General features: G+C 40.8%; 1 protein-coding gene across 1 annotated transcript in view; it reads left to right on the top strand.

The window, feature by feature from the left end:
• Nucleotides 1–23,166, top strand: part of LOC144756314 (natural cytotoxicity triggering receptor 3-like) — a 52,196-nt gene that overhangs the window by 4,462 nt on the left and 24,568 nt on the right. The window contains exon 2 of the mRNA XM_078646010.1: nt 22,520–22,861. Within this exon, the coding sequence (XP_078502136.1) occupies nt 22,520–22,861 (342 nt within the window). The remainder of the gene's footprint in view (nt 1–22,519; nt 22,862–23,166) is intronic.

Here is a 23,166-nt window from a genome sequence, read left to right as displayed (position 1 = left end):
GATTTGGCCTTGACCATGGAATTTTTGTGAGTCTTTTATAATGTTTTATAAATTAGTAAGTCTGCCGCTGCATACGACCTACGCCTTCGCCACGCAGTTTGCTTGGTGAGAAGTTTAGCACTTTTTAGTTGTTAGTTAAATCAAGGGTTGATTTTGCGAAAGGTGAAGACTGTACTGTACTTCAGAAACAATTGACGAAGGCACACGACGAACGTATATAGCGAAGCACTGTATCATTAATTAACATATTAAGGTTATCAACACCGATTTGCTGTGTCATGTTTAGATCCATTTTTATTTATAAAGATTGATTTTTAGATGCAAAATATATATTATATTTAACTGATTTTATTTTAGCATAATTTTGCATTGCTTTCTGTGCATTGCTTGTCACCAACTTCGGAGCGCTAATTAGACGGAGATGCAGCTTGCGTTTAGAAGGGACACGTCTCGTCCAACGGGGCTTGAAGAGTAACAATGGCAGATGTTACCCAAAATGACCCAATTCAATTCAATTCAATTCAATTCAAAGAGACTTTCCCCCAGATGCATCAACAACCCATTTTGCGATTCCTTAATAGCGAAAAATACCGATTCGCTATTAAGGAAAAGCAAAATGGAATGCATCAAGAAATCACAAAAAAAATAGCGATTTCTTAGAATTCCTTAATTGCAACTTGCAAATTGCGTGTCGCAATTAGTAGTAGTAGTAAGCTTTATTTCGATATAAAAAAACATATCATAAAAGCGAAACATCACAGTATAAAACAATAATCGAACAAACAACTTACAATTCATTGTACCTTTAAAAAAGATCTGTCCATTTGGACAAGAAAAACATGTTAAAAAGGGGGAGACATTATTGGATCATCAGTTTTTTAGTGGTTCTTATACGCCAAGCCCATCCTAGGAATTTTGCCAAACAGATGGCAAAGAAGGGACTTGTGTCTGAGAGCAGTATTCTCAAAGCTTCCAGGTGTGAACGGGTTCCTAGGCTCCTGAAAAGAGGCTTCAACCACCTCCGTCTGGGAGCCAAATAGGCTCGACACTCAAATAAAAAGTGTGCAACAGATTCTGTTTTCAGCTCACAAAATGGACAGTCGGAAACAGTTTGCAAGGGTGGTTTCCAGGTAGAAGTGAACTGGCATAAAGGTAAAACCCCAACCCTAAATTTAAAATATAAAGCCCTATCATAAGGACTGTGGATCAAGTCCATATAAGCTTCTCTGGAGGGTTTACATTTTACCATCAGGAAGTTGGCAACAGTTTTTGGATGGTTAGATTTGCCCAGTCTCTCGCTATCGACCCAAGACCAATAGGCCCTCTTCAATTCCTGTTTGGGAGGTGCGGTTTTGTTTTCCCACGCAGATCCTAGACCAAGCAAGATAAGTGCCTTCTTAACCTCTCTAAGCCAGGTGATCTTGTGCCAGCCAGGGAGGGACAAAACGTCTTTTAGGGCATCCGCATAGCTGTGGAGTTCAGGAACGTTCCAAATTCTGGACCACAGCAATAAGGGACGTAATTTAGCTTGCTCGCAGATAGAGCGGGTACCTGCGTCGAGTAAGAGTGGGATTGTGGGAGTGCTCTGGGGTAGCCTCATCAAGTCTTTATGAAATTTATTTTCTAGGTAGGCCAAAGTGTCCACTCTCTGGGTTCCCCAAAGTTCTGCGCCATACAATGCTGCACTCACAACCCTGGCCCTATAAATGTCAAGAAGTGGCCCAATCGGTTTTGTTGAGGAGGCGCGTTGTTCTTTAAGTAGAGCGCCCACAACCCTCTTGTGGGTTAGAAACACTTTCTGGTGGTGGGCCTTCCAGTTCATGCTATCACAGAGGCGTATGCCTAAATAGTCAAATTCTTTGACCCGTTCTAATGGAACGGAGTCTAGAGTGGGGAGTTTAACAGTTTTCTTCGGGGGGTTGAGGACAAGAAATTTGGTCTTGCCAATATTTATTGCTAAGCCCTTGGTATCACAAAACGCCTTAAAGCTGGTAAGTAGCGCCTGTATGCCTGTGGGTGACTTCGAAATCAGGAGGGTGTCATCCGCAAACAGGAGCGTCGGGATTTTCCTTCCGGCCAGGGATGGTGCATCTGCAGGATGTTGTAAAAGATGCTCCACCACTCCATTTACGTACAGCGAAAACAGAGTGGGGGCAAGCACACACCCCTGGCGGACGCCCCTGTCTACTGGGATACACGGTGTTTTTTCTCCCAGGGCACCCCATCTGATTTGAGCAAAGTTGTTTGCATGGAATTTTACCAATAAGGCCAGAAGGTAGGGAGGTAGACCTAGACCGTCAAGGACTTTCCACAATAATGCTCGTGGGACCAGGTCGAAGGCCGTCTTTAAGTCTATAAAGACTAAGTATAAACTGCCTCCTCCTAGGACCACTACCTTCCAATAGAGCATTAAAAGGCGGAAAGTCTGCCGCTGCATACGACCTACGCCTTCGCCACGCAGTTTGCTTGGTGAGAAGTTTAGCACTTTTTAGTTGTTAGTTAAATCAAGGGTTGATTTTGCGAAAGGTGAAGACTGTACTGTACTTCAGAAACAATTGACGAAGGCACACGACGAACGTATATAGCGAAGCACTGTATCATTAATTAACATATTAAGGTTATCAACACCGATTTGCTGTGTCATGTTTAGATCCATTTTTATTTATAAAGATTGATTTTTAGATGCAAAATATATATTATATTTAACTGATTTTATTTTAGCATAATTTTGCATTGCTTTCTGTGCATTGCTTGTCACCAACTTCGGAGCGCTAATTAGACGGAGATGCAGCTTGCGTTTAGAAGGGACACGTCTCGTCCAACGTCTCGTCCAACGGGGCTTGTAGAGTAACAATGGCAGATGTTACCCAAAATGACCCAATTCAATTCAATTCAATTCAATTCAAAGAGACTTTCCCCCAGATGCATCAACAACCCATTTTGCGATTCCTTAATAGCGAAAAATACCGATTCGCTATTAAGGAAAAGCAAAATGGAATGCATCAAGAAATCACAAAAAAAATAGCGATTTCTTAGAATTCCTTAATTGCAACTTGCAAATTGCGTGTCGCAATTAAGGAATACCTCCCCATTCATTCCTATGGGCCTAGGCCCATAGGAATGAATGGGAAGACAATCTCAATTTGCGAATCGCAATTAGCGAATCGCAAATTGAGATTGCGATTTCAAGGGTGCAGGGGTGTCCAAAGGACACCCTGTTGCACCCCTGAAATTGATCTGTGCACATATGTTGCGCACACACATGCCCTTAGGGCATGTGTGTGCGCAACATGAAACTTTGAAAAATGCACTTTAGTGCATTTTTCAAAGTTTTTGCATTTGCGTGCCCTATTAGCGAATTCGCTATTTTTAAAACTTTCATGCATTGCATTTAAGGAATCTCAATTTGAGATTCCTTAAATGCAAATAATCGCAATTTAGCGATTTCTCTATTTGCGATTTTTGCATTTGGGATGATGCATCCCAAATGCAAAAATACCGTACGCAAAGGGGCAGATTCTGAGAATCTGCCCCTTTGCGAGCAGATTTTTGTTTGATGCATCTAGCTGTTTATTCGATTGCTTTTTGAGACAATCAGAAAAAGTACATATAAACAATTCGTTCAATAAAACTATATGACCTATCTTCCATGCTGATCCCAGTTGAAAGAAGTCCGTTTTCAGGGGTTCCTGAAAGTGCTGAAACAATCGTTACTTTTTCCCTGAAACTGTAAGCACAGTACACGCGAGGACATGCCTCCGCGTGGTCTTATGTCACAATTCACAAACATTGTGAACTGGACTATGCCTTGGAAAGCATTGTGAATTCACTAAATATCGAAGCCTACACTGTGCAAATCACCATTTTAATTAATCCTTGTGTTAGATTTTATATGGCACTGCTTAAAGGGGAACTCATGAACTGAATACACACGTTTCTCTGCAGTACGAATATTTACCCAATAGGCTATCCTGCTAAAATTGAAACCAGTGGCCGTTACTCACAGGCCTCTTCTGCAGGCGCCTTACTACAACAACGTGTGACCTTGGGTCTCACACGTGTGATTGACACCTGAGGTACAGATCTCTGCAGCAGCCACATTAACCACCGAGCTCTCTTGCTGGGATGTGAACTTCTGCTCTACAAATCAGGCACGGATATCCGCAGCTGTCATGGTGACCCACTGATCCAGGCACTGGGATGGGAAGTTCAGCTCTACAAGTCACACACACATCTGCAGGGGGAACATTAACCTGCTGAGCTATCAACCTAAGGTGTGAATCTGTGCCCCTCTGGGACATGTTGAGATGTGCTCATTTTTTGTTTTTTTTATAAAATCTCATTTTAGTGAACAATTTGGGAGACATTAGGCCTGCTCGAAGCACACAGACCATGAACTAATCAACTATAATAAACCCTACAGCCTACTAATCTTACATCTGCCTTTCTGCGTTAAGCCCCTGTCCCTGTCTCGGAAGGACACTTCTCGTGACATAAAATGTCCCATCCATTCTTTTCCAAAGTGAAAAGATATGCTACAATCAGTAGGTTTTCAAACAAAAATATAGAAATTGTAAGGTTCGTTCCCATAAAATTAATAGCATAAATACATATGGGCCTCATGTATGAGAAGTGATGCTTCGCTGCGTGAAAGCAGCGATGCGTGACTTCCCAGTGCGCCCTCCTTGCGACATGATTGATGCGTCATATTTAATGTATGACGCATCATGTCGCAAGGAGTTACAGATACGTCAGTATTTCTGACGTATCTGTAAGCACAAAAGTCACGCATTGCTGGAATGTGTCACAAAAGTGACGCAACTCCAGCAATGCGTCCTTTCACAGGGGGAAAGCCCCATGTGAAAGGGCTTGCGTCAGTCTTACGCCTGCTGTGAGGAACTTGGGTATTTGGACAAAATATTGAGTTTTAAATATGGAGTTACATACATATTGGAAAAAATTTTGTGATACAAAAATATTGTGATGGAGAAACATTGTTTTTGAGAATATCGCTTCTTTCAGGCAAGTAATATCTTGATCAAGAACATCGTTGTTGTTAATATTGTTTTCTAAAACATAGTTGTAAATATTAGCTTTTTTATTATCTTTATGTGTTTTTGTTCATGTATTAATTGTATGTGTTATTATTGTGAGTATAACTGATAATAATACTTTTAAATATAGGTTCTAACTTTAGGTGATTTATAGTTTTCAATTTAACTGCTAATATTAATTTATAGTGTGGTAGTGGGTTGCTAGGTTTCTAGGAGTATAGGGAGGGAAGTTGATTAAGTATAATTAATGGACAATTAATTTCTTATTAATGATTTACTTGATTATTAATTATGTAAATGTTGTAATAATTACATTTTTTAACTTATATATTAGGAGCGGGCTTCTGGGTTTGGGAGGGGTGTAGAGTGGGAAGATAAGTAATAATTATTTAACAATCAATTATTATTTTATTATTAATTATTGAATTGGTCATTAATTCCGTAAGTTGTGTAATAATTATATGTTATAGTAATGTATAAGGTGTGGGCTGCTAGAGTTTTAGGGGCATAGGGTGGGAAGTTATTTGAGCATTAATAATTAGCACCTATTTATTATGTTATTATTTATTAATATATTAATTGATTATTAATAATGTACATTGTGAAAGAATTATATTTTTTAGTTATATTTTAATTGCGGGCTGCTAGGTTTGTAGGGGCATAGGGTGGGACATTAAATTTAGTAATAATTATTGAAGAAATATTTAGGAATGTATTATTAAATATTAAATTGATTATTAATTTTGTTAATTGTATTAAATTTATTTATTTTAGTTATAATTTAAGTGTGGACGTCTAGGTTTGTAAGGTATAGCGGAGGAAGTTAATTAAGAACACATAAAAAATATGTAATTAATAATTCATTATTAAATTGTTTGCTATTCATGTAAATTGTTTAATTAAAAAACATAATATATGTATATATTTGGGTTATTTAATAATGTTTATCTTAAGAGTTTTATATTTGTTTTAAATTAATAGGTTTAATAAAGTATGGTATGTGTTTGAAGTGAAGTACTTTCCTACTATTGCACAGACTGTAGTAGAAAAATTAAATGTAACTGCTTTGAAGTCCAATGTTTTCCCTACTGCTGCACAGACAGGATTGGGAATTCTAATTACTACCCCTCCAAAGTCCAAGGCTTTCCCTACTGTTGCATAGACTGGAGTATGAATATTATATTTAACCACTCCAAAGCCCAGCACTTTCTCTACAGTTGCACAGACTGAATGAATGAATGAATGAATATTAGATTTATAAAGTGCAGACTTAGCCAAAGGGCATCAAGGCACTACAGAGGACTAATGCACTGTCGAATAAAGATTATCATATCATAGTTTGTGTAAAAAGCCAGGTTTTTAAGGCCCTGCGGAAAAGAGAGTGAGACACAAGGCCTGATAACCTGTCAGGAAGAGAGTTCCACAACCTAGCAGCGGCCGTGGAGACGGCCCTGCCTCCCCATCTAACCTTTTTGTACCTGGGAACTACCATTAAATTCTTGCTGGCAGACCTAAATTGCTTGGTAGGGACATAGCGCTGAAACATTGCTTTAATACCATCAGGGCCTAAACCATGATAGGCATTATGGGTCAAGCAAAGAGTCCTAAAAAGAATTCTACGATCCAAAGGCAACCAGTGCAACGGAATGAGGGAGGCTGAGACTGAATGGTACTTAGGTAGGTCCATCACCAACCTTGCTTTCGCATTCTGCACTAACTGAAGGCGACACACCTGGGGTGGAAAAAGTAAATTTAATCCCTCAGAAGTCCAACCCTTTCCTTTCTGTTACACAGACTGGAGTGGGAATAGTAAATGTTAAACCTCCATAGTCTAACGTTTACCAAACTGTTAAATAGACTGGAATGGGAATAGTAAATGTTACCCCTCCAAAGTCCAATGCGTTCCCTACTGTTGCACAGACTGGAGTGAGAATAGTACGTTTTATCCCTCCGAAGTCCAATACGTTTCCTACTTTTGCACAGACTGGAGTGGGAATAGTAAATGTATTCCCTCTGAATACCAATGCTTTCCCTACAATTGCACAGACTGGAGTGGGAATAGTACATTATACCCCTCTAAAGTCCAACGCTTTCCCTACTGGTGCACACGCTGGGGTGGAAATAGTTTGGCTATTATTCCCAGACTTCAATACTTTTCTTAATTTTTTTATATCTATCTATCTATATATATATATGGCTAACGAAGAAGACCGCCTGGTCGAAACGCGTCTATCTATCTATATATATATATAGCTAACGAAGAAGACCGCCTGGTCGAAACGCGTCACCAATAAACGATATACGAACACGGACCCTGGAGTGCGAGTCTTCTGTGTTTCCTGTGACTTTACTGTGGTGGGAACCCTTTCTTATATATATATATATTCACAGAAAAAACCTTAGGTTATAGACCATATATAGTTAGGAATTAGCATTTACAAAACCTTGAAAATTCACTGAAAAAACCATAGGTTATAGACCATATATAGTTAGGAATTAGCATTTAGAAAACCTTATTTTACTCACACAAAACCATTGAAATTCCATATATAGTTAGTTGCACTAACTATATATCGCGCACCCGCAATCCACTGCTGATGATGTCACATATTACATCATTCATGACATGGTCAGTGACATCACTGATGACATCACTGATGACATCTCAAATGACATCACTGATGACATCACTGATGACATCTCAAATGACATCACTGATGACATCATGACACACCAATACCAGTTACTACATACGCACTCACTGATTCCTACGTCTACACACACATTCACTCATTCACCCATACAATCACTCATACATACAGTCACTCATTATTACAACACTATCATATGCACTCATACACCTATGCAGACAGTCACACACTGCCACTCATCCATGGAGTTACTCACACACCAAGTCAGTCCTGTAAAGAATCAATCACACTTCCATTTCTTCATCAATACAGTTAAACACAGAACACCATACTTCAGTGACATCACTGATGACATCACTAATGACATCTGAAATGACATCACTGATGACATCTCAAATGACATCACTGATGACATCATGACACACCAATACCAGTTACTACATACGCACTCACTGATTCGTACGTCTACACACACATTCACTCATTCACCCATACAATTACTCATACATACAGTCAGTTATTATTAGAACACTATCATATGCACTCATACACCTAGTCAGTCCTGTGAAGAATCAATCACACTTCGATTTCCTCATCTATAGTTAAACACAGAACACCATACTTTTCACACATATACTAACACATACTTACTCTCTTATACAATCACTGATACAAGTACACATTGATATGCACAGAGTCACACACCTCCCAGCCAGCCACACACACACTCAGTCTTCCATACATCCAGTCATTCTTCAATATGTTAAACGTATTTAAACTTTACAAAAACACACAGACACTAGATGATGTCATCAGTGATGTCATTTGAGATGTCATCAGTGATGTCATCAGTGATGTCACTGACCATGTCATGAATGATGTAATATGTGACATCATCAGCAGTGGATTGCGGGTGCGCGATATATAGTTAGTGCAACTAACTATATATGGAATTTCAATGGTTTTGTGTGAGTAAAATAAGGTTTTCTAAATGCTAATTCCTAACTATATATGGTCTATAACCTATGGTTTTTTCAGTGAATTTTCAAGGTTTTGTAAATGCTAATTCCTAACTATATATGGTCTATAACCTATGGTTTTTTCTGTGAATTTCATTGGTTTTTTAACAGCTAATATCTGTAGCTGTAAAATGTATTCTTCTTTAAATCCAAAAATATATTTTATATGTTTATGAATAATTTTTTTTTTAAATATTTTTTTTTCTTCGTTCCCGCTTTGCGAATCGGGAAGCTTCCCGTTAGCTGACCTTGATGCCGCGAAATAGACCGCGAGCCGGTAAACGTTTCTTTACCGCAAGTGCCGCGTTAGAAAACAACATCGTGACGCCTCCCGTCCGCATGACGTTTCACGTTGTCGCGTGATACGTCATATGACGTGCTACGTTAGCGAACTGGTACGCGAAGCGAGTCGCAAAGCGCAGGTTTCTGGAAGCAAACCGGGAGGCCCTGCAAAGCGCTTAACGTAAACACAGCAAGTCATGTGACTTGGTAATAACACTTTTCATTGGTTCATTTCACTTTTGGTTTCCTAATGATGTAAGACTAGGTCATATAATCTAAAATGAACACTTTTGATTGGTTGAGAACTCTTGTTTTTCCCAAATGATGAAAATCCCTCCTTCTTTCCTCACTCTGACTTTCATCATTGTGAGAGAAAGACCCTTTGTGATCACTGAGCAATGGCTTCTTTAGTAGCTTCAGCTGGTGCTTCCCCACCACCTCCACCACATCCAAGGAAGAGTGGACCACCTGCTCAAGTTATAATTCAACAAGAAGAGGAAGAAGAGGAACAGGACGACGAGCACGAAGAGAGGCAGTTTTTGCCTGAGCAGCCCAGGACGTCTCACCGGAAAGAAAACTTCATTTGGCAATTTTTTAAAATTCCCAAAGGTCAGAAAAAAGTAAATGCAAGATACGTAACTTGCCTTATATGTCAAGATAGACTGTCCAGAGGAACCGAGAAAAAATACAGTTTCGGAAACTACACAATGCATCGCCATATGACTAGGTGGCATCCTAACAACTACAGTGCTGCACAGTTTCGGAACGACCTAGATAATCTCCCTATTATGGCCAGAAGATCTGTTGTACCGGAAGTAACGGGACCAGAGGGCAGGGAGATGGTGCCAAATATACAAATGAAATTTGGTGAAGTAAAACACATCTGCGTATTTTGCGATGGATTCATTTCCTACGGAGAAAGAAGCATCACTCTGATCAACAGAGCTATTGACTATCATATGCAAGTTTGTACGAAACGCCCAAAATAATAAATACTTCTTTTTTTGTTTTGTTGCTCCTGTTGAGCCCTTTACAATGAATCGTTTTCATTGCCCCCTCCAAGAAAAACCCCAAAAAATATAAAACTGTTCAGAAAAATTCAAAAAAAGTAAAAAAATGTTCCGAAAAATAATAAAAAAAATATAAAACAACAAAAACAATTAAAAAAAAAGTTCTTTTCAGAACTACCTCCCCGTTATTAAAAAATTGGTACAATATTTGGAACTGTGCCAACCTCTATTTCTCTTAGTTCGCTTCCCAGTTCGCTCGCCGGTACGCGAACCGGAAGCGAACCAAAAACAGTAAGTATAAGGGAAGGAAACAGACACTTATGTTAAAAGAAAGACAGCTATAGGGGAGTAAACTAGAGATACTATTACCCGTAATCCACTGCTGATGATGTCACATATTACATCATTCATGACATGCTCAGTGACATCATCAGCAGAGGATTGCGGGTTTTTTGGCAACGTGCCTTATCCACGGTTTAATAACGCTGCCTTTTGCTTTATATAAGTTTTCAAATTGTATGAAATATATACCAATAGGTCGTTATGAACCTTTAGGTGGTGCTTTTCTTCATGAGGTCTGGTCGCTTCCATACACATACAGATGTTTCAAAGATGATCAAGAAGTTTATCTGAATGGAGAGGAATGCACTGAGACGCCAGATCATTCACTAATGTGTAGGCACATACAGTTACACGGTTCATGCAACAAACACCGACCAAATATGGCTTGCGTGTTGCAAGGCACGCCAGTTCCTGCTATCATCCCCACGTTCAAGTTGTTGGAAAATGGTAGTTATTTGATGCTCAATAATGAAGATTGTTCTGAGTTAATTAAAAGTATTCCTTTTATCGTAACAGTAAGTGAACGGGTTATTTGCTGCAGAAATGTTCTATTTCCTCCCACACATGAACATAGGGAGTTTTCAATCTGGCCACAAATACCAACCTTGGGACAGATTTCAACGGCATGGCAAGAATAAGAGCTCTTTTGTCTCAGAGAGAGGTGGCCTTGAGTTCGGCCCGTGAAATTTTCGTGCTTCACATAGCGAACACCCGTACAGAGGTGCAGACCCTTTTCAATTCAGATTTGCCTTTCAATTTCAGCAAGATGGTTCCGACTATCTTTAACGCATCCTCCACAAAGGCCCTGGCGCACTTTTTTAAAGTTGTTACCAGTGGTCTCGTGACTTCATTTGAGAAAATCTTTGGAGTCATCCCTGCTTCCTTTCATTCTATTTTCTCCACTCTGCTTCGTGGATTGGCATTTTTACTTGCATTACCAGCGGACGCTCTTGTGCTTTTTTACATTTTTAAATATGGATGTCCCTCCTATGCAACCTCCCACCCTGCAGCTGCTGACACTGTTCCGCAATCGCATGCTAGAATATTATGGCCCAATGCCGTTGGCGATATTAAGCACGGCATATGGATTATCTTTTCGATTCTCCTACTTCACCTGTGTCCAGCCTGTATTTCACTGCCTGACCTGTGATTTCGATTGGGCCATTGATTTGTGTCTCTGCGGACCGGTTTCTCCTGACGTCGACTTTAATCAGCTGATGACTCCTATCATTACTCACGAGTTGGTTTGTCCTGGCGAAAGGATTATGGCTGTGGCATTGATGCATGGACTACTTGGTCCCTGGAATTTACTGGCGGCAGCACAGTCTTTCTTGGAACAGAGCTTTCTTGAAAACCCACCGAGCTGTCCTCTGATGGTGATAGAGGATCCGGTGCTGGGAGAGCACGTATGTTCTTTTCCGCTTTTAAATTGGATGGCTGAACTGTTTTCGAATGAAGACGGTGACTTCCTATTGGAGGCTGTTGCAGCTTATTTTGCATACACAGTTATGTCATAGACCTTTTTCATGTTTGATATGCTGAGTACTAGCATTTCATTGACAATTCATTGACTTATTTGTCAAGTTTTTATTATTTACCTTGCCTATTGGCTTAAGACTCGATAAAGTACTTGGCTGTTTTATTTTTCTTTAGCATTAAATTTTCCTAGTTTTTAATGCTTTACCTTGCGGACCGTCCACATATAAACTTGCAATCTGCTCTCATGAGATGGCACTTCTATTATCTTATTCAGTTCGTTTCCGGATCATGGGGAGGTGTCATCTAGGTCCTGGATATCTTTACACCGTGTTAAGTTAGCATGGGCTCATTACCGGTTTAAATGCCATTTTTCCTTTTTTGCAACTTCTGCACACGACACTTAGTTGTTGCTTTAGCTTTCCACCTAGTAGTTCATCGTGGTTTACATGAGAATAATATGTTATTGCTCTACTATCTGCTTTGCTTGTTAAACTATATCTGTACAGCGAGTGCTAAAGTTTCAAGAACAACACGATACAGAATTGTTATGAGGTCTGATCTCCACGACTTCATACTCATAACATAAGTGCAACTTCTGCCAATTCTGGGCATGAGGCGGGTTTTATATTGCTTTGCCGAACACACATACACAACAGTTGATGCGGTTCACATGAAGAGAGAGCTGGTGTATGCTGATGTGATTCCTTCAAATCTAAGACACTAAAGTATGGGCACGCCCTAAACCAACACAAAGAGACCTTCTTAGCAAATAATATAATATGTGTATTAGGGAGGGTGAGATATAAGCAGCCGCGGGCCGTGGAGGGAGTTACAGTGAGGCAGGGAGGCGGGGAGGGGGAGAAGCAGGGTGGAGCCCTCTCTACCTTGCCCCTCCCCCTCCCCGCCTCCCTGCCCCACCGTAACTCCCTCCACGGCCCGCGGCTGCTTATAAGTGTTGCTAACTCTTATTCATTTACAGCATGTTAACATACTGTCACCATTCGCTTTTTATGTACTAGTAACTATGCTGGTAATTTTGCTACTGATAATATGTGTACTTGTATTCTCCACCCTGCTTCTCCCCCTCCCCGCCTCCCTGCCTCACCGTAACTCCCTCCACGGCCCGCGGCTGCTTATAAGTGTTGCTAACTCTTATTCATTTACAGCATGTTAACATACTATCCCCATTCGCTTTTTATGTACTAGTAACTATGCTGGTAATTTTGCTACTGATAATATGTGTACTTGTATTATCTAAGATACTACGCCTGAGAAGACGGCATTAGTAAATAAACATTTCAAATACACATGTGTTCTTCTTAACTCCATGTTCTGGTTTCTAAGAAATATATAACGACCGACTGTTCATGAGTTCCACGTATCCTGAGGTACTATAAGTTCATATTCTGGATTGTCTAAACATTGAGAGTTTGTTATATCCAATGTGACACTGTACCTAGCTTGCTAAGGAGTTTTTGATTACTAACGTGAGTTTTGGGACACCCTAATTCGCCGAGGTTCCAATCCTCTGTCCACAGTTCTGTGTGAGAACAGAAACCCTGCGACAGGGGCACCCCCGACCCTTGCTGGAGCTTCATCACACTTGCGATACAACTCCAGCAATGCGCCACCTTTACGGCACAGATACATCACGCATCTGTGCTGTTTTTGCCCCATGATGCGCCGCATTGTAAATGCAGCACACCATAGGTGACGGAACAGCGGCACAGAATGACTAACACATCCCTGGTGATGCGCCAGTCATCATAAATGTATCCCTATGCTTCTTATCTTGTTAGAGATGAACCGCCATATGTATCATCAAAGTTTTTTGCATTTCCTAAATAGCGAACTTTAAGGAATAAATAGCGATTCTTTACCATTCCTAGTTTGCGATTAGCTATTTGCTAATTACAAATTACCCATTCATTTCCTTCATTTCCATAGGGCGGTTGGACTCACTTTTAGCTCGAACGGCTGAATGGATTTCCACGAAACTTGGCAAAATTGTAGGGACTGGTAGCCCGATGTGCCTTTGCTATGTCTCAAGATATATGCTCCAGTGGTTTTTACGAAAATTAACTTTGAAAAATATATATTGGGCTACATTGGCCTATATATATGTTGGAGCCCAAATGTAGCCCAATGTAGCCCAATGAAGCCCAATGTAGCCCAATGTAGCCCAAAGATGGCCGCCAGACACACAAAAAAACAAATGTAGCCCAAATATCAGCCAGATGTAGCCCAACTATAGCCCAGTGACAGAATGACCAATCAGCTTCGCAAACCTCCGTTACGCGAAGCGGAGCGCTGTTACAGATATATATCTTTTTTTGAACGTTAATTTCTCAAAATCCACTGGAGCACATATATTGAGACCTAGCAAAGGCACATCGGGCTACCAGTCCCTAATATTTTGCCAAGTTTCGTGCAAATCCATTCAGCCGTTCGATTATTATTATTATTATTTTTTTTTGCCCCGCGGGGCCCTTTTAAAACCTCCACATCAAACCTAGGGGGTCAGCGAGGATCTACTATGCCCCCTTATAGTTATTTCCCCCTTTGTTTTGACCTCGTCTTGTCTCTCGATCCTACCGAGAGACAAGATGGCGGCCGCTACGGACTTTTTGGAATGTTGACAGACGCCGGAGAACCAATCAGCTTCGCTTCACAAAGCTCCGTTGCGCGAAAAGTACGCGTCCTGGGACGCTGCCAGGTCCGCTGTTACAGATATATATCTTTTTTTAAACGTTAATTTCTCAAAATCCACTGGAGCACATATATTGAGACCTACAAAAGGCACATCGGGCTACCAGTCCCTACAATTTTGCCAAGTTTCGTGCAAATCCATTCAGCCGTTCGGGCTAAAAGTGAGGCCAACCGCCCTATGGAAAACTCAATGTTAAAAACACGTTTTGGGACCCCCCTTTTTTCTCGGCCCCCCCTTGACGAACCCCCCCCAACTTTTCAAGGGCTGCTCAGAAACAAAATGTGCCATTTTCCTGAAAATTTCAGCCAATTCCGTCCACAAACGCCAAAGTTATTAGACATAGAATTTTCAAAAATCCCATAGAGAAAAAATCCTAACTATATATACCTACTGGCGACCGCCAGTAGGTAATATATATATATATATATATATATATATATATATATATATATATATATATATATATATATATATATATATATATATATATATATATATATATATATATACATATATATATATATACACACATATATATATATATATATATATATATATATATACATATATATATGTATATATTATTTGTTTGTTTAATTTTATGTTATTTGCATATATATAGATATTTACTAAATATCATCATTTTTTGGATTTTATAGTTTTTTATATTTAATAATTTAATAATTATATGATTTGCAGTTTTGTTAATAGTTTTTGTGTTTCATTTATATATGTATATGCCTGGTAGAAGGCATTTGCCAAAATACGTAGGCTCTTTGTCATGAATGGTGCATTAAATAAACAATTATATATAATATTTTAATATATTGATGCCTCTAGAGTGGTGATTAAATGTAGTGCCTATGTGGATTGGCTATTCTTCTGGAGAAAACATGTTGAAGAGGATTAGTTATATATATATAACATTATAACTATATGTATATATGCATATACATACATATTTATATATGTGTGTGTGTGTTTATATAAGTATATTTTTATACGTAATATTAAAAATTATTTACTTTGATTCACATTATACTAATGTAATATATTAAAATATTTAAGATGTACTATTTTAAATTATTTATCCTAAAACAATATTTTTTAATTTTTTTAACAATATTAGTGTGAAACAATATTTTTTGTAATTGCCGTTATAAGTATTAGGGAAATGATATTTTTGCAATTGATATTTTTGACACTATATTTCTCTATGTCTACATTGTTGTGTTTGATATTGTGTCAGTGATCTGGAAATGGATTGGATTGTAGTTAGAGAATACCAACATACTTCCAATCTTGTGGGCATTTCCAAACTTTGAAGGCAAGCTACGACTTGAAACTACTATTTACCTACCCCTTTAGTGTACTTACACCTGCAGAGGTTTTTCTGTATTTCACTGGCCTTATGCCAGCCACGATGCACTTCGTGGATTCCGGGCAGGCATAGAAAAAGTGAAATTGGTCGTGAAGTTTATGAATAGGGCCCATAGGATCTGATTATTTTAGCCATTTGCACAAGTGTACCTTACACTTACAAGTAGTGCCTTTCCTAAATGTGAAATGACAAGTGCTGTTCACAAACTGCCTTTTTTATACATGTTTTAAGATGTATTCACACAAAAACGTTTCTGAGAGTAAATGTATTCCTTTGGGCGAGGAGTAGTTTTCTGGTAATTGATTATAGATTTGAGATATTCGTAGGTTGGCAGTTCTACCACAATATAGTGAACTTTGTGAGTAATCAAAAAGTTTCAACTCCACACATTCCTTTCTTGAAAAAAGTTGAATATTAGGCACTTGATTCACAAAGAACATTCATTAAGGACCATTTTTTGCCCTCACAATTTTCACCACGTTCAAGAAAGTTACAAAACTGGTAAGTAGGATCCCTAACTTATGTAGATGTGTATAACTTAAGCGTTATCTTTTCCACTGACGTTTCACGTATGTGCGTTTTCAGGTTTGTGAAGGAAGTAGTTGGGAAGTCCCATCCAAGTGTGGTGCACACCAACTAAAGAGAAACTTTTTTTGATATTCACAAATATTGTAAGCACATTCACAACGCACACCTGTACAATTAAATTACAACTTGTAAGGTCCATTATAACTGCTGGGGAAACAATACTTGCTAGAGAAACAATGGGAAGGACAAACATCCCCCCAGTCTTCACTGGGGAAATGAAGCACAAAAGGAAGTGTTAGGGAAAATATATATTCAAATGTAAGAAGGAAGGGTTTCTCAACTTCCTCTAACAATGTGTGAATTTCTTAATCCTAAATTATCCCATATTACTTTTAGTCACAAAGTTAGGACCACATATTATATTTTGTGAAATCCACACACATAGGAATGTGCCTTGAACCAGCGATTGAGGCTGTGTGAGCAGTGTTTAATTTGTAAAAAATGAAGTGCCAGGGTCCTTCTCGGAAGGCCACTGCAGCATGCACCACCTATACCCTGCCAGCACTGCCAAGGGCAGTACCAACAAAATACCTAACCATCGCACTTCTACAAGTGTGACAATTCAGACTATTTCACTATAGCTGGTGCAGAAAATTAAGTGCTGGTGATGAGTACTGGAAACCACTGGCACAAATAAAACACTGTGTGTTAGAACAAGCTTTATTTAATACATGTAGCATAAGAACAGACACAGACATTATTTGAGACCATCAAAGGTTAAGTTCATTTTCATTCATCAGCCCCCTTGTGTCAAGGTCTGATGTAAATCCTTTTGGAGGTAAAAACGGGGACATCCACGAAACTGATGGGGATGAAAGCAAAGGAATTTTGTTAATAAGAGAAGAAGAAAGAATTGTTAACAAGTGCATTTGCAGATGCACAGAAATGTTCATATGAGCAAATATATGCTTGTATACTTACTAATAATAAAATAGAATTTGTACGAAGAATATAGGACTACCCATAGTCGCAGCTTCCAGACGTACCCCATGATAGTTTTTTAAATTAAGAAAAAACTTAGATCTACTCCAAATAGTAGAGAAAACCAGTGAAAGCATATGTACAATATTGTTTGTGAATGTTCTTAGAGGTTCAAGACTAGGCCTGGGTGAACCTTTACAAAAGCATCACTCGTATTTGTGCTAAGCTCTTGGGAGTGTTGGTAGTTCACAGCTTACGTTCTGATTTAGGATGTAGAATATGAACAAGAAAAAATCCTAAAAACTCAGATGCAAAGTGAGGAACAAGACCTAATACCTCCTGGTCAAAGACCTAGCTCTCCGCCCCTGCAGCTCCGCTGTTGTGTCGCTGCCGCTGCCACTTTCACCTCTTTATGGTAGGTCTTCGAGGTCCTCCTCTACACGCAGGCTCCTGCCTGTGCCTCATCCCTAGTGGTCTAGTGGGAGAGCCTTGCTCTTCTGCTGGTCCGCTGTTGTCTGTCATCATGTTGTTCCCGTTTTCTGTCTTTGTCTGTTGTTCGTCTTTTTGTGTCTTTAATTTCTGCTTTTAATTTTATTCTGCCCTCTTTCCTTATTTTCCTGACTCTGTTTCTATGCCCTTATTGTGTCCTCCATGCCTGTTTTTTGCTGCTATTTTCCCTGCTGCTGCTGCCCCCGCGGCCCCTCCCTGCTGCCGGTTCCCGCTACTTCCTACCATATGCACTTTCCTCCCTCTTCCCTATTTAATGGTGGCCACTGCTCGGCATCTGAGCAAGACCTCTGACCTCCTGGTCAGAGAACTAGCTCTCCATCTCAGCGTAAGGTAGGTGTTCGAGGCTCCTGACTGTGCCCCATCTCTGGTGGTCTAGTGGAAGAGCCTTGCTCTTCTGCTGCTCCGCTGTTGTCTGTCTTCTTTTTGTGCCGGTTTTCTGTCTTTTGTCTTTTTGTGCCTTTAATGTCTGATTTTAATTTTATTCTGCCCTCTTTCGTTATATTCCTGTGCTCTTGTTGTGTCCTCCGTGCCTGTTTTTGCTGCCCTTTTCCCTGACGCTGCTGCCCCCAGGGCCCCTTTCCCCTGCCGGTTCCCGCCTTCTAACTGCACTTCCCTCCCCCTTCCCTATTTAATGGCGGACGTTGTGTGGCCGCGCCACTGGCACGCCAAAGGCAAGCCCGTCTGTGCCCGCCCACAACCCGACCACCACCCGACCGCCACCCGACCGCAACCTGCACCAGGGACTCTGGTTCTCCGACCACCCACCGCTACAACTCAGCTGCCCTCCTCGCACTCAACCCCAGAAGGAACAACAACTGCCAGCTGTTTATGCCAAATACCACCCACGGCCACTTCTCTTTGCCGATACTGCCAACAATCCATCTTCAACCTCCCCACCCCCACGGACGCCACTCTCGCGCCGGATGCCAGCATCCCCGAAGCCCTGAGGTGCATCGTCCTTAACATGTGCTCCCTACACAGACATGCTCTAGAGATCTGGGACCTCCTCGACACCCTCTCGCCAGACGTCACCTTCCTCCCTGAAACATGGACCAAACCCACCTCCACCCCCATCATCGCCACCGCCATCCCTGACGGATACAAGATCTAGAGGAAGGACCACCCCAACCGCCAAAGAGGAGGACTCACCATCGCACACAAGAGCTCCCTCCAATTCGCCGCCCACCACCGAAGACCTCCATTTCTAGATCCAAACCAGCCCCAGAATGACCCTATGCAGCACCCTCACCTACAGACCCTCCTGGACCTCGAATCATGCTCACCACCACCATCGCCAATCTCATCATGCCCTACGCCATCGCCTCCACGGACTACAACCTGTGAGGGTGTGATGTCCTTGGCTTTGCTGGGGCCTTGGTGAATTCCTGAATGATGCTGAAGAGTTCCTTGGAGTTGCTGGCATTGCTGTTGATTTTGTTTTGGATGAAGGTCGTTTTAGTGGATCTGATGAGTTGGTGGTTTTCTGTCATGGCATTCTTGTAAGTGGTGCGATCTTCCGAAGTTTTGCTGTTTCTCCAGTTCTTCTCGAGGGGTCTGCAGGTGCCTCTGGATTCTTGGAGGTCAGCGGTGAACCAGGTGGCCTTTTGGGGCACTGTCTGTCGAGGTTGTGGAGGGGGGCGAGCTTGTCTGCACGGTTGGTGATCCATCTGTGAAGTTCTTTGACTGCAGAGTTGGCGTTGGTCGAGGTGAGGGTATCGCTGTTGAGGGTGGAGTTGACGTGCTCCTCGGTGACCTTGCTCCAGTTTCTTTGCAGAGGGCGGGGTGCAGATTTGGAGGCAGTGGGTTTGCGTGGTGTGGCTTAAGTGGTTTGTCAAAGATTTTTTTTCCAGAGAGATGCAATTCCTCCATTTAAATACAGCATGGCTGACCTTTCTCCGGTGTTCTGCTTAATGTAGGTTCACATTGAACTTTTCCTGAGTAGCCACATATTTCTATACAGGGCCTGCTTTAGGGCGGTGCAACCAGTGCGGGGGAGCGCTGACCTCAGGTGGAGGTGCTGTACTTGGCAAAAACGTATGATTTTAAAAGCACCTGCTGCAGAGTTCCTTGTGCGTCCAGCTTTCAGGCAGCGATAAAAATGTCAAAATAACTCTTGTGATTAATGTTTCTGCAAGAGAGACATTGGAGTTTTATCTGGTGGCAGTTTTCACTCTCCATAAAGTAGCACAGAGGGTTAATATGCCTGCTGCATAGAACAAATCTGTTTTTTATTTGGATTGCTGAGTGGGTTAGTAAAGCCAGCCTTTACCAGAAATGTATGTGAGAGAGGGGCCATGTGAAGAATATGGACACTTTTGCCTGGGTGATAAAGGGAATCTGAGAAGGAGGTCATAAGCTGGGAGAGCCAAAAAAGATTGTCACACCAGGTCCCACCAGCGCAAAAGCTGGCCCTGTTTCTAGATCTGTCCATCACCCTCATCTCTTGCTCTCGCTGTACCATCTCCGTGACCCAGCAAGGTACCAGTAAGGTACCAGTGGATGGCGTGGAGCCCTGATGACCATTGGCTTTTTGTTCACTCTTTCCCATTGGTTGATTTGGCCATAGGTATGTCTCCTAGTTTCCCTAAATTGCTAGCAGTTGCTGATTTTCTTTTTAGGCCTAGTGTTAACCAAGACATTTTGTTTGAGGTACTTTTAAAAATAAAATTAGATTTACCAGGAGGAACTTTCCTTTAGCGTTACTCATCCGTTTGTCTGCTCGCCATTGGACTTCACGTTTCTTTTCCACCTACCACTGCTTACAACAAGGCAGACCTGAGTTATTGTTTCCAATTTGTTAATCAATGACATTTTGCTCAAGCTCAATGTTGTCACCCACAGAGAACGAGCCAGGGACTTGTGGGAAATTGTAGCCTTTTTTTGTTTGTTTTTGTTTTACTTATTTTCAACACTGATGTCCTGGCAGCACTCCTTGCCACCACCTGCAGTGTGTCATATCCAAGCATTCCTTTTGCTGTCACTATTTTGGATATTTATTTACCTATTTCAAAATGGCCACCATTCTATGAGCATCTGCATGCATGCAAGGGTGACCACCTTTGAGTGAATTTTCAGTCCATTCACAAATTGGCAACCATTGCGTGCACTTGCGTGAACATGGACACACAAGGGCAGCCATCTTTGAATGTTTCTGCTAAACTTTATTTATAAAAACATTATAGGATGTCTGCTGAGAGGACACAAGCAGAAATGGCCGTGTTTTTTTATTGCAAAAAAAGAAATGTATGTGCACTTACTTTCCCATTGTTCATATTTTTGCAAAAATAAGTTTTACGGAAATACAAAAAAAAAGCTCATTGGCAAAGGCAACAGGCTGGCAGCCAACACCAAATCTATTGACTTTGCCCATGCGTGTTTCAGTGCTGTTTTTGTCCTGGTATGGTACCATGTAATTCCCTAATTCAGCACCAGGGTGCTCCCACACTCAATGTGTTTCAAAGTTTAGGGCACAACAGAATGTGCCTTGGAAGGGAAAGGGTTGGAAATGAATTTGTGAACGCCTACAAATGTGTACATTTGCACATGTTTAGAAACTCGAGCGGTGTTTACTTTCCACCCCATAAAACCCACCCATACAGTAGCGTCTGGTAGGTTGAGAGTGAATCCTTTGATTAGCGCCCCAAAAACTTTTGGGAATTTGAAAAGTGGTTTAGCAATTGTAAAAAAGTGTTTCTTGCATATAGAGGTGAACCTTGCATGTGGAAATATTTGCGATAATTTGGCAAGGCTGAGAAGAGAAGCTCAGGTACCTTGCCAAATGGGTTTGAGGTGGCGTGTGTTGAGAGAATAGGTTTGCACAAATGTATAATTTAGAAGAATGTCACCTCAAAAATTTGTCTTTCTGCAACTTTGCCAAAAAGATTTTTAGGAGATTTTTCCTGGCGAGACAATTTTTTTGCAGGACAATTGATCTGCAACAAATGTAGGCATGCCAGATATGTTCTCTTATAAAGATCACATTTTGCAGTAGTTTTCAACTTTTATAAGCTGTTTCTTAAAAAAAGCGATTCTGGAAAAAGCAATCCTGAAATCTGACCGGCTACAAGCATCCCGTCAGGTGGATAAGATGGAGGCGTGCAATAGGTGCATGAAGAACATCGACCAGAGGTAGAAGGGTACATTCCTTGTGATGTGCGATCACATCCCAGTATTTAGCAACGCAGTAGAGGACATTATTAATTGTAGGTCCTCTTCTGTGCTGAAATGAGAGCAATGGCATGGATGTAGGTTGCCCTCTGCCTACCAAAGGCCAGTGGGCCATTGGCAAGGTAGTCAGAGATTCAATAAGTCTTCAAATGAATGCCAGCTGCAATGATACATATCAAACAGAATAGTGATAAGAAATAGAGATTCGTCAATAGAACTAATATAATTTAAGATATCATCATTGGAAATGCATGATTCCTTTTATTTGAAATAGTAGGATATGCTGTGATAATGCAAAGATCATTGTAAATTATTTGTTGAAGAAGGATATTGATCTTCTTGGCCCTCAAGTCTTCTGGCAGTGTTACTAATGATGAATCTTTTGGCCCACTCTTGTACCCACAGGTGCCAAGTCACTCAGCGTTATCCAGCCCAGTGCCACTCATGCGAACATTGGCAGCTCCGTCACCCTGGAGTGCATGTATAGCACCTCCAGTGGTTCAACGCTGGGCCAGTATCAATGGTACAAGGACAATGTTAGTGACAACAAGGTGTCCAGCGAGTCACGGGAGTTCTGGGGTCGAGTTTACCGCCCGGCTAAGAGGAGCTTTCAAGAAGAGCAGAAAGCGGACATTGAACTGAGAGACGTGCGGTCCTACGACGCGGGCATCTACATATGTGAGGTAGAGCTCCTTGCAGAAGGGAAGGCACGCGGAAATGGCACCAGGCTGCATGTGTCTGCCAATGGTAAGTGGAAAGGGATGTTAGGTAGAGATCAAGTAGAAATAGATAAAGAAATACTTCAAAAATGAACACCAAAATAACAAAAGCTCCAAGCTCTACATTTCAAATTTGATTAGCATGGGCGTTGAAACATCACAAAACACTCCAAAAACTAGACAGTGAAGACAAATATACCAAATATATCTGTAGATTGTGAAAAGTCATTTTCAGGATAAAATATAGGAAAACCTTTCAAAAAATAAAAAGCTAACTTACAAAGTAGTTTATGACCATTACAATGCCTTGAAGGTTATTTTACAGCAACTGTA

The sequence above is a fragment of the Lissotriton helveticus genome, chromosome 5_1 (genome assembly GCF_964261635.1).
Source record: "Lissotriton helveticus chromosome 5_1, aLisHel1.1, whole genome shotgun sequence".
In the NCBI taxonomy this organism is placed as follows: Eukaryota; Metazoa; Chordata; class Amphibia; order Caudata; family Salamandridae; genus Lissotriton; species Lissotriton helveticus.
The sequence above is the reverse complement of the archived record's forward strand: the minus strand, read 5'-3'. Positions and strand labels throughout refer to the sequence as shown.